Source organism: Pseudophryne corroboree, chromosome 6, assembly GCF_028390025.1.
Source record: "Pseudophryne corroboree isolate aPseCor3 chromosome 6, aPseCor3.hap2, whole genome shotgun sequence".
In the NCBI taxonomy this organism is placed as follows: Eukaryota; Metazoa; Chordata; class Amphibia; order Anura; family Myobatrachidae; genus Pseudophryne; species Pseudophryne corroboree.
Genome location: NC_086449.1, coordinates 5,637,258 through 5,649,871, shown reverse-complemented (window position 1 = coordinate 5,649,871; position 12,614 = coordinate 5,637,258). Strand labels below are relative to the sequence as shown.

General features: G+C 46.4%; 1 protein-coding gene across 1 annotated transcript; it reads right to left on the bottom strand.

Annotated features, from left to right (window-relative positions):
• Nucleotides 1-2,598: 2,598 nt before the first annotated feature.
• LOC134935870 (beta-1,3-galactosyltransferase 5-like) lies at nucleotides 2,599-9,192 on the bottom strand. Its single transcript, XM_063930704.1, has 3 exons — nucleotides 8,949-9,192; nucleotides 8,160-8,826; nucleotides 2,599-4,217 (listed from the first exon to the last, which is right to left on the bottom strand). Exons 2-3 carry the CDS (start codon nucleotides 8,779-8,781, stop codon nucleotides 3,781-3,783), a joined length of 1,059 nt encoding a protein of 352 aa, XP_063786774.1. The 5' UTR covers nucleotides 8,782-8,826; nucleotides 8,949-9,192; the 3' UTR covers nucleotides 2,599-3,780.
• Between the last annotated feature and the right edge of the window lie 3,422 nt (nucleotides 9,193-12,614).

The following is a 12,614-nucleotide window of genomic DNA, read 5'->3' as shown; positions in this document are numbered from 1 at the left end:
AATGTTACAGCGCTCTTGTAATGTGGTAGGATAATGCCGGCCTTACGTTCCTACGGATTCATCTTGCACTGTCTGGGCCCTCAGTGATGGAGAGGAAAGGACGCTGATCAACCCCAGCTCAGTGACCACCAATCTCCTAGGGATAAACGTTTTATTTTCCTGGATTTCTCCTCCAGAGGATGAGCGGCTGCACCTTTGTTAGCTGCAGCATCTAATCCCCACACACATCAATTTTGCAGGACAAGAAATTCTACATTCAGCGACAGAAACCTTACGCACCAATCCTACTTATCTCTATCTCATATTCTGTGTAGCAAGTCATATGTGACATAATAGATACATGTTGGAATATTGAAAAGAGACTGTTTGATGGTGGGCTGTAGCCATGTCCCTGTACCCCCAAAAATATAAAAATACAATAAGCAGTGCTACTCCCTGCACGGGCAGCGGCAGATCCAGGAATGGGCGCGGGGCGATACAGACTTCTTTACCCCTCACACTGGCGCTCGTACGTCAGGGCCCTTGCCACTTGCCTTTCTGCCTAGGGCGTGTGGCTTCCTCAGTTAGGGGACAGGGAGCCGGCATGGGGGCTCCTTATTTTTATTACTGCGGCTCATTCTGCTTGCCTTCCCAACGAGGGGCAGGGCTGGGACTCAACCAAGAGAAGCTCCCCCCTCCATGCTCCTTGCAGGTGGGGCTTTCACTGTGTAGCGATGGGGCCCAAAAGTGCCCAATGCCCCCAGCAATCCATATAAGACCAAAGCAACAATGATCGAATTGTAATAGAACTTCAGATAACCAATTGAGTGATTATAAATCAACGTACACTTTATTATAAGTTCAACAAACAACTAACAACAGTAATACTCAACTCTTGTCTCAGTTATCAGACAGCAGCGGTGATTTCTCCTCTTTACACAACATGTCATTCTTCTCATATCGAAGGAGCCCCGTAATTCTCATCACACGCTCGGATCAGGCCAAGATATACCACAGGCACCATTTTGTAGTTTAGGTCCTGTTAGAAGCTAAAGCTCTCTTGTCTACATTGTCTTATATACCATAAGCTGGGTGTTACTGCCGGATATTAACCCATATAAAGATGTACCAGTCACTGACTAGTACAAGAGATTATGGGGTCTACTTACTAAGCCTTGGACAGAGATAAAGTACCAGCCAATCAGCTCCTAACTGTCATTTTTCAAATGCAACATGTGACATGGCAGTTGGAAGCTGATTGGCTGGTACTCTATCTCCGTCCACTTTATCTCCACCCAAAGCTTAGTAAATAGACTCCTAAAGCCTCTTTGTCTAGAATTGACCCATAATGCTTTGCTTCTCCAGTGGTCAGTATATTGGAATGTAGCACACACCCTGACACACATACAACCCAACACACAGACACCCGTACAAACCCTAACACAGTGATACAAAACAACACAGACATGAACACCAACACAAACACACACCTCAACATTCAGGCAGACACAGCAATGCCTACAGACCCAGATGAAATGACACAACCCAGACCCTGACAAATAAAAATGTCCTCACTATAAAACAATTTGGTATCCAGGTACCCGTTAACCGAAATATCCAGAAAACTGGAATAGTTCAGCCCTGTAGCGACGTCAAGACGTGGCCAGCATCATGCCGTCACTGGAGTCTGCGGCCAATCACAGACAGGTAGGGGAGTGGCTTTGCAGCCATTCCCTCACCGTCACTACTCCCGGGACCCGCCACCGAAACCCCAGATATTCTGTTAACCGGAAAAATCCCGTATTGAGAATGCTCCTGCTCCCGAGCATTCTGGGTATGGGATACTTGACCTGTACTTATAATTTGTAGTTATTACTTGACTTATTATATACTGCCTCTAGTCCCGCCCCTGTTCATGAACATATAGAAACAGTCGTGACATTATACACGCATGGCCCCCGTATTACAGCCTCGATGTGGACAGGTAACAGCGGCTCCAGGGGTACAGTCGGCATGGCAGTGCTACTTCCTACAAGGTGCGCAGTATATATACAGTAGATCAAGAAAATGACATAATGAAAACAAAAAACACACATAAGCAAATAAACCAAATGTAATGGCATACGTAATGTAAACATAAAACACATCCAATTAAATAAAAAATGTTCTCCTCAGAGCTGGCCAGCGATAGAGAGGGCAATAATACACATTAATGGTCCAGGATGTCTCTAGGTGGCAATAATACACATGTGTGGTCCAGGATGCCTCTAGGTGGCAAAAATACACATTAATGGTCCAGGATACCTCTAGATGGCAATAATACACATTAATAGTCCAGGATACCTCTAGGTGGCAATAAAGGGGGTAATTCCAAGTTGATCGCAGCAGGATTTTTGATAGCAATTGGGCAAAACCATGTGCACTGCAGGGGAGGCAGATATAACATGTGCAGAAAGAGATAGATTTGGGTGTGGTGAGTTCAATCTGCAATCTAAATTGCAGTTTAAAAATAAAGCAGCCAGTATTTACCCTACACAGAAATAAAATAACCCACCCAAATCTAACTCTCTCTGCAAATGTTATATCTGCCTCCCCTGCAGTGCACATGGTTTTGCCCAACTGCTAAAAATTTTCCTGCTGCGATCAACTTGGAATTACCCCCAATACACATGTGTGGTGCAGGGTGCCTCTAGGTGGCAATAATACACATTAATGGTCTAGGATACCTTGAGGTGGCAATAATACACATTAATGATCCAGGATGTCTCTAGGTGGCAATAATACACATGAAAGGTCCAGGATGCCTCTAGGTGGCAATAATACACATGAAAGGTCCAGGATGCCTCTAGGTGGCAATAATACACGTGAATGGTCCAGGATGCCTCTAGGTGGCAATAATACACGTGAATGGTCCAGGATGCCTCTAGGTGGCAATAATACACATGAAAGGTCCAGGATGCCTCTAGGTGGCAATAATACACGTGAATGGTCCAGGATGCCTCTAGGTGGCAATAATATACATTAATGGTCCAGGATTCCTCTAGGTGGCAATAATACACATGAAAGGTCTAGGATGCCTCTAGGTGGCAATAATACACGTTAATGGTCCAGGATGCCTCTAGGTGGCAATAATACACGTTAATGGTCCAGGATGCCTCTAGATGAGAATAATATATATGAAATGTCCAGGATGCCTTTAAGTGCCAATAATACACGTGTGGTCCAGAATGCGTCTAGGTGCCAATAATACACATGAATGGTCCAGAATGCATCTAGGTAGCAACAATACACATGAATGGTCCAGGATGCCTCTAGGTGGCAATGATATACATAAATGGTCCATGATGCCTCTAGGTGGCCATAATACACATGAATGGTCCAGGATACCTCTAGGTGGCCATAATACACATGAATGGTCCAGGATACCTCTAGGTGGCAATAATATACATGAATGGTCCAGGATGCCTCTAGGTGGCAATAATACACATTAATGGTCCAGGATACCTCTAGGTGGCAATAATATATATGAAATGTCTGGGATGGCTCAAGGTGGCAATAATACACATGAATGGTCCAGGATACCTCTAGGTGGCAATAATATACATGAATGGTCCAGGATGCCTCTAGGTGGCAATAATACACATGACTGGTCCAGGAGACCTCTAGGTGGCATTAATAATACATATGAAATGTCCAGGATGCCTCTAGATGACAATAATACATATTAATGGTCCAGGATGCCTCTAGATGACAATAATACACATGAAGGGAAAGCGCTTGTTGCACCTCCAATATTTACCTCTAGCACTTCGCACGCTGGACCTCCTTCCAGCATTTTACTAATTGTTCTTGTTCCAGCCCATGAACAACCAAAGCTTGACAGTACTGGCAGGCATCAAACTTTAGTCCATACACGTGAAAGCGAGCATCATGTTTGTAGGTCAGATTGGCTGCCAGAGCCAAGAAACCAAAATATACATCGTCCAATGGAAAAACGGGGATCTTCTGGGACATCTCATAGAGCAGCTTTGCTGAGAGCCCGGGGAAGATGAAGCCTCCACCCGACAGGAAGGTGGGATAGGTGTCGGATGGGAAGAGCGACTCAGAAACCTGATACTTGGAGAAGCGCATTACAGGTGAATGAGGCCTCAGGTATCCATATAGCACCTGTGGGCTGATGGTATGTTCTTTTATGTATCGGACCAATGCATGAGGATTGACGTACTCATCATCATCACCTGGAAATACAGGAGGAATATGTCAGTACAGGAATGTTTCACTATATGGTGTCAGTGCTTTCGCACCTGGTGAGTAGCTCCCTGCCTATGCAGCCTAGCTTCGAAAAGGCAGGCGGCAACACACACGTTTTTGGCCGCAGCAGCTGCATGTGATGTCACACAGCCACCACGCCCCCCGAAAATGGTTCAGACGCACCTGTGTTGTGCGGGCCGCGCCCCGAAAATGCTGCCGTGTGCGCAGGTGCTGCGCGTGTGCACACAGCACATGGCTTCAACCTGCGTCCAGGTCTGATTCGTCCGACACTACCAAATTGTTGTCTTTCAGTCTAATTTAACATGTTGTTTGCCGTTGGTAGCGCACACACTGCACGCTATGTTCCTAGTCGCTAGCGCCATTGTCGAAATTGAGTTGCATATACAAATGACAGAGGACGTCGCTAACCACCCGCGTTAGCGTGCATCGCTAGCGACATAGGGCCTAATTCAGACCTGATCGCACCTCTGCGAATTTGCAGAGGTCTGCGATCTGACAGTGTCTTTTGAAGACCAATAGAAGAGGATCCAATCCATGGTTGGTGAGGATGAAATTTCTTTTTGATTTTTTAATAAAGGATTTCAGCCTTCGGACTGCACATACTGTCATTATTGTAAAATTGTCTTTACTGTGCGACCACAGCTGTCAGTGGTCCTCAATGTCTGGGCATGCTGGTACTTGTTCTTCCACAAGTACTAACATACCAAGGCAGGCTTGCTGGGACCTGCAGTCCTACTGTAAAGAAGAATATTGTTCTCTATTTGTACACTATTATCTCAGCAGTCAGCACCCACCTCCACCTGGGGTGCGGGAATATCCTTGGCCTTTTTATACCGGGAATGGGGGTTCCTCAGGATGAGGGACACTTTTTTTAGGGGGTTTCCAACTTTCTGGGGAATTCCAGGCTTGGATGACTAGTTTGTGACTGTTTTTTATGGTATGGCAGGGGTACCCCATAACTGTTTTTTATGGTATGGCAGGGGTACCCCATAATGTACTGTATGTCCCCCTGCTATGCTGGTTCAGCCTTGTGTTGGCTATTGGAAAATCATGCTGAACTGTGCAGTCCTTTGGGCAAACCCGTCACTCACAGACAGGTCTGTTTACTTCTCCTTCTCCTCCTCCTCCTCCTCCTTCTCCTCCTCCTCCTCCTCCTCCTCCTCCCTCAAGCAGTTTCCAGTTGGTTTTGATTTTAGTAAATCTCTGATTTTCAAAATTGATGGGATATCACAGAAAAACACAAAATCACCCTTAAGTAAATATACTGCCATCACCCCAAACCTTTTCTTCCCCAACACTCCTGCAAACCTTTTAACCTCATCCACATCTCTTCTTTTCCATGTCTCCCCTACTCATGAAACCTCTGCAATGCCAGATCACCCAGGACGTTTTCATCTATAACTCCCTCAACCTCCTTGCTATCTTGGAAACCTGGCTATCTCCTACTGACACTACCTCTTCAGCTGCTCTATCCTATGGAGGCCTATCCTTCTCCCACACACCCAGACATGACAACCATCATGGTGGCAGCGTGGTGTCTCACCTACTCCTTAATTGTACCTTCCGCATCTCTCTAATGTTCCTTCTTTATGATATACTTAACCCGCTCTTCCATCCTCATCACCTTTGCATTATTATTATCATTATTACTACTACTTATTGTCCCTTAGGTCCTGCCACCCACAAATGGATCCTCTGGCTTCTCCCCTTTCTTTCATTTGACCTCTGCTACTACATCTTGGAGGACATTAACATCCTGATCTAATATCTCTCCAACCCAGCTACCATCAATCATCTCTCCCACTCCTTCTCATTTTGCATTTACAAATGGACCTCCTCCCCCTCACAACAATGGTCACTCCCCTGTCCTGATTTTCTCTTTTCTCTGTACTGCTTCTACTCCCCCTCCCTCTTTTAAACCACCAACTACTATCCTTCAACATTACCTTTCCCCTCACACCACCTTCCCACCCCAAGGCTACTCTTAATAGGCTGAATCTAATGCCCTTGACACCACCAGTTTCTCTGACTCTCTAAACTTCCTTTTCTCTCCCATTACTGCTGTCATTTTTCCTGAACAAACTATATCCTTCTATTACCATGTCCACACTATTGCAATTGACTCTGCTACCCAAACTGTTACCATAAATCTTCTACAGTCTCCTCTCCGACCCTGGCACTCGCCTTTGATCCATTATCTCAAAATACTCTTCTTCTTTAACCTCACAATAATTCTCATTCTATAGATCTGCTCTTTCATTTGCTAAACAATCCTTCTTCAAATCCCTCATCTCCTCCCATGCCTAAACTGTTCAGCACCTGTTTGCTATTTCAGCTCTCTCTTCTCCCTTCCCCCTACCATCCTCTCTCAATGGGATTTCTTTTTCCACCCACTTCACCTCCAAAATAGAATCCATCCATCACAACATCTCATCATTTCAGGCTCCACCTTACCCTCCTATCTGGGCTACCAACAGTGGTCTCGATCACCTTATCTCCAGGGCTAAAGTCTTTTCATTCCTCTACTCTCCAACTACCCCATGACCCCACTAAATCCAAGATCTTTTTATCCCTCCCCACTTTAGCTTGCTCCCACATCAGCCACCTGGTAAACTTTTTTCTCTCCTCTGGCACCTTCCCTTCATCCTACAAGCCTCCAAACCCTAAACTCCATTGAGCTTCATGTCTCAGTTTCCTCCTGGTACATCTCTTATTTGTCTATCTGTTACATTTCTGTCTACCCCCACCTCCTCTAATCCTCTACAACCAACTCCTCCTCTACTCCACTTTATCTTACTGTCAGTTCCCCAATGGTTCTATCCTTAGCACACATCTCTTATTACACTACTAATTTTCTGTCTGCAAGCTTAACAGTTACGTTGGACTTTGCTACCACCGCTATTCTGACAAAACCCAAGTTTACGTCTCTTCCCTGGATAATTCTCTCTCTGCACTCTTCCATGTAATTTCCATCTCATCCATCTCATTGTGGATGGGGGGACACTTTCTGAAACTCAATATTTCTAAAAATTAACTTACTATATTGTCTTATCCCCTGCTAAGGGCCCCTCTACTCCCTCTCTGTTGATAATGCCTCATTGCACACTGTACTGTAATTATGTATGTATTTGATTTACTGTCTGTATTAGTCTTAACTTTGCATTATGTTACTGGTATGTTAATTTTTAACCAGACTATTACTCCCCATAAGATGGGGAGAATATGTAAACATACTGTACACCAGCTAAGGGCCCCTCTACTCCCTTTCTGTTGATAATGCCTCATTTCTAAAAATTAATTTACTATATTGTCTTATCCCCAGCTAAGGGCCCCTCTACTCCCTCTCTGTTGATAATGCCTCATTGCACACTGTACTGTAATTATGTATGTATTTGATTTACTGTCTGTATTAGTCTTAACTTTGCATTATGTTACTGGTATGTTAATTTTTAACCAGACTATTACTCCCCATAAGATGGGGAGAATATGTAAACATACTGTACACCAGCTAAGGGCCCCTCTACTCCCTCTCTGTTGATAATGCCTCTTTGCACACTGTACTGTAATTATGTATGTATATGAATTTATTTACTGTCTGTATTAGTCTGTAGTTATGTTGTCAGTTGTTTTATCCTTTTAAACGATACTATGAAACCACTGTGGTGCATTATAAATAAAAGAGAAGAAGAAAAGGAAAAAGAAGAAAAAGAAGAAAACGAAAAAGAAGAAAAAGAAAAAGAAAAAACAGAAGAAAGAAAAAGAAGAGAAAGAAAAATAAAACGAAAAGGAAAAAGTAAAAGAAGAAAAAGAAAAAAAGAAGCGGAAGAAGAGGAAGAAGAATTATTATTATTATTATTATTATTGAGTCTTAGATATGACATGGTGGACCAATATATTTACATACTGACCTTTGTATACGAAAGACACCTCCGGGATGTTGTGGTGCAGCCATTCAAGGAAACAACGTTCCTTCAGAGATAGGTTGTGATGCCCCTCAGCAGAATCCCACTGCAGAATGTCACCAAATTCCCGGCTCTCTGTGGTCACCATTTCCATGTGCCCAAGCACATCTATCCGGCCCAACAGAAATATTGGCCTCACGCTGTAACCATCTATTTCCCATTTGCGAGCCCAAGTTTTTCTGAGGGCTTGTCTCCTGACTCCGGCCTGCGGGTGGGATTTGATTGCCAGAATGACAAGGTTCCTTGTTGCCTGGGTCTCTCTCTTTGGGTCATGAATGACTGAGCAGCGATAACTCTGTAGATAAGGAAACTCCACCAGGAATCGGGAGAGGTTCAAATGATAAGTGTGAACTCCATCATTAAGGGTCACGGACTCCCTCATAGGATGCAGGGTGAGGGGTGCAGCATTTTTGGTAGTGGTGAAATTGATGAACTTTAGCCAGAAATTCGATGAGTGATGTAATGATTTCCTTCTCGTCTTCTCAGTATACAAAAACATTGTTCTGATAAGCAGCATCAGGGTGAAAACCAGTAAAACGCTGTACAAGGCACGAACCTGGATCTTCATAGTAACCTTTCAACACAAACGGTGGAGATGGGTCTAAAAGAGAATCTGTAGAACACAAGACAATTCATATATACAACAATCCAATCATTCTCTCCATTGTTTCAATCACTACCCTGTTTTTTTTTTTTTAAGTAACCTTTCATAGCATTTCCCCTGAACATACCTACCTCCAGACTCTTGCTGCATTCCTGCATCCCAGCTTTCCAGTGACCCAATTCATCCGCTGTTATTTGGAGGACACAGACTGCAGCCCCATGATCCATCGGATAGGGGGGTCTCAGGAGTGGGTGCATGTGATGTCCAGGAGCCTGGAAGAGAAGGTTCTTAGCCTGCAAAAGGAAAAAAAAAACGAAGTATCTTGGGGGCAGGTGGGGAAGCAGGTGCCCAATACTATTGTGACTAGGGCCGTCTGATCCCTAAATCTGTTCCTGTTGTCAGCTTACAGTATCTGGAAGCCACCCTGTGACCATACCTCCAAACATGACCCTCTCCAGGAGGGACAGAATGCTCTGCTCCTGGACTTCCTTCTCAGTCTATGATTGCCATCACCTGTGCTGAAACACATAGGCGTGTGCAGAACATCTTATTAGGGGGTGCACCGTCGGAGTGGTGTTTAGCACCACCTACTGGGCATCTCTAGCACCGCATATTGGGCGTGTCTAGCATTGCCTATTGGCACTCAAAGCAATATAAACATATGCCCCATAGTGTCAGATACACATATGTCCCCAGCAGGGCCCCTTAATCAATATCCCCAGCGGTGCCATATACACATATGCCCCCAGCGGTACTAGATACACATATGCCCACAGCGGTGCCAGATCCACAAATGCCCCCAGTGGTGCCAGATACTCAAATACCCCCAGCGGTGGCAGATACACAAATGCCCCCCCTCGCGGTGCCAGATACACAAATGCCCCCAACGGTGCCAGATACACATGCCCCCAGTGGTGCCAGATACATATGCCCCTAGTGGTATCAGATCGACAAATGCCCCCAGCAGTGCCAGATACACATATGCCCCCAGCGTTGCCAGATACACATATGCCCCCAGCGTTGCCAGATACACATATGCCCCCAGCGTTGCCAGATACATATACCCCCAGTGGTGCCAAATACATATGCCACCAGTGGTGCCAGATACATATGCCCCCAGTTGTGCCAGATACACATGTCCCTAGTGGTGTCAGATACATATGCCCCCAGTGGTGCCAGATACACATGCCCCTAGCGGTGCCAGATACACAAATGCCCCCAGTGGTGCCAGATACATATGCCGCTAGCAGTGCCAGATACACATGCCCCTAGCAGTGCCAGTTACATATATGCCCCAATTTGTGCTCACCCGATTCCCGTCTCTGACGCTGAGGGGAGGAAGGCGCACCGCGCATCTCTCCTCACTTCACAGAGTCCCTGTCTCCGGCGGCCAATTGAAATATAGCGCCGGCTTATGAGCCAATCAAAGCTCATGGGCCGGCAGCCAATCAAGAGCCGGTCCACGAGCTCTGATTTGCTGACAGCCAGAGACATTTTAAATGACTGCCGGAGACAGGGAAACAGTGAGGGGCAGGAGAGACACGCGCAGCGCTCTCCTCCTTTCAGCGTCAAGAGACGGGAATCTGCGGCAGCAGGAGTTTGTGAGGGGGGGGGTTGCCGGACATTAGGGGGTGCCTGTGCGCCCCAGGCACCCCCCGTGCGCACACCTATGCTGAAACACCTTTCTTATCCATTAATCTGTTCAAAACAGGTGCCGGCAATAATAAATTAAGAGAAAAGTCCAGGAGCAGAGCATTGTGTCCTCCTGGAGAGGATCATGTTGGAAAGTATGCTGTGACATAGACATAGCCATGAAAATGGATGGTATCTACTCCAATTCTGTACATGAACTTGTCCTTGGGCTCTACCTGTATTATTATATCTCTCAGTCTGACCCTCTGCTGGAGGTTCCTCAGCTCCTCTGGCAGAAGATAAACAGTAAATAGATCCACATCAGATGGTGGAAAGTCAAAAGTTTGAACAGGTCAAAAGTTTGACAGGGTCAAAAGGCCAACATGGAAATTGTCATCACATGGTTTTCCATGATTGTTCATGACTTTTAGGATTGGGGTTAGGCACTTGGGGGAGAGTTAGTTTTAGACTGCCAGAAGGGACAGTAAGGTTTGGGCTGTGGAAGGGGATGGTTTAGGTTAGACACTAGTGAGGAGGGTTATGGTTAGGCACTAGGGGGAGGGTTACGCACTAGGGAGATGTTTTAGGCTAGACACTAGTGGGAAGGGTTAGCGTTAGGCACTAGGGGGATGGTTAGGGTTAGGCACTAGGGGGGAGGGTTAGGGTTAAATAATAAGGGAAGGGTTAGGCACTAGGGGGGGTTGAGGATAGGTACCAGGGGGAGGGTTATGGTTAGGAACTAGGAGGAGAGTTAGGCATTAAGGTTAGGGTTAGGCACTAATAGGGAGTGGTATGGTTAGGCACTAGGGGTTTTTAGGGTTAGGCACTAGGGGGGTTATGGTTAGGCACTAGGAGGAGGGTTAGGGTCAGGCAATTAGGGAAGGGTTAGGGTTAGGCATTAAGGGGAGGGTTAGGGTTAAGCACTAGGGGGAGGGTTAGGCATTAAGGGGACTGATAGGCACCGGGGGTGGGTTATGGTTAGGCACTAGGGGGGGTTAGGACCTCGGGGGAGGGGTAGGCACTAGGGGGGTGGGGTATGGTTAGGCACTGGGGGTTAGGTAATAGGGGGAGAGTTAGGGTTAGGCACTAGGGGGGAGGGTTATGGTTAGGCACTGGGGTTAGGTAATAGGGGGAGGGTTATGGTTAGGCACTGGGTGGGTTAGGGTTAGGAACTAGGGGGAGGATAGGCACTGGGGGGGAGGGTTATGGTTAGGCACTAGGGGGGTGGGGTATGGTTAGGCACTGGGGGTTAGGTAATAGGGGGAGGGTTATGGTTAGGCACTAGGGGGGGTTAGGGTTAGGAACTAGGGGGAGGGGTATTCACTGGGAGTTGGGTAATAGGGGGAGGGTTATGGTTAGCCACTGGGGGGGTTAGGGTTAGGAACTAGGGGGAGGGGTATGCACTGGGGGGGAGGGTTATGGTTAGGCCCTAGGGGGACGGTTAGGCAATAAGAGGAGGGTTTGGAATAAAGGGGAGGGTTAGGCACCGGTGGGGGGAGGGGGGGGGGGAGGTGAGTTAGGTTTAAATTAGAGATGTACGGGTTCAGATTTACCCGGATCTCACAATGGCATCTTATTGGCTCTCAGATGTCCGGTGTTTTGGACAGCCAATAAAAAAAATCTGGATAAATCCAAACTTGCGCTAATTTTGACATTAAAGGTCCATACACACTTAACGATAAAATGAGCGACGTCGCTCATTTTCCCCCTCCTTGAGTGACGTCGCTCATTTTATCGTCAAGTGTGTATGCCGCCAGCGACGACCGATGCGCGGCCCCGCGGGTCGGCAACGATCGTCGCTGTCGGTAGGGCATGCATGAAGGATATGGACTGTCATCCACGACCTTCATGCAGGGCTGGCGGGGGCGTGACGTCACTGAGCGATATGAGCTGTCATATCGCTCAGTGCGTACAGGCGGCCGCCGACCGGCCGGCCCGGGAGGGGGAAACGTTAGACGATGTCGCTCACAGAGCGACATCGTCTAATGTGTATGGGCCTTAAGAACTGAGTAAAACCGAACACGCACATCTCTAGTTTAAATAACACAAAAGAAAAGTGTCAACCTTTTCTGGGTCGACCATTTGCATGTTGACCTTTTGACCCATCGATCTAAATTCATTCTGACTATTTAACACTCCACCCTTTGACCCTGTCGGACTTTTAT

Bases quoted from the DNA above. Each gene is read 5' to 3' on its own strand.
- LOC134935870 (XM_063930704.1), bottom strand. From the start codon at position 8,781: ATGAAGATCCAGGTTCGTGCCTTGTACAGCGTTTTACTGGTTTTCACC. The intron at 4,218-8,159 runs GTCAGTATGTAA...CTGTATTTCCAG, and splicing joins GGTGTCTTTCGTATACAAAG to GTGATGATGATGAGTACGTC.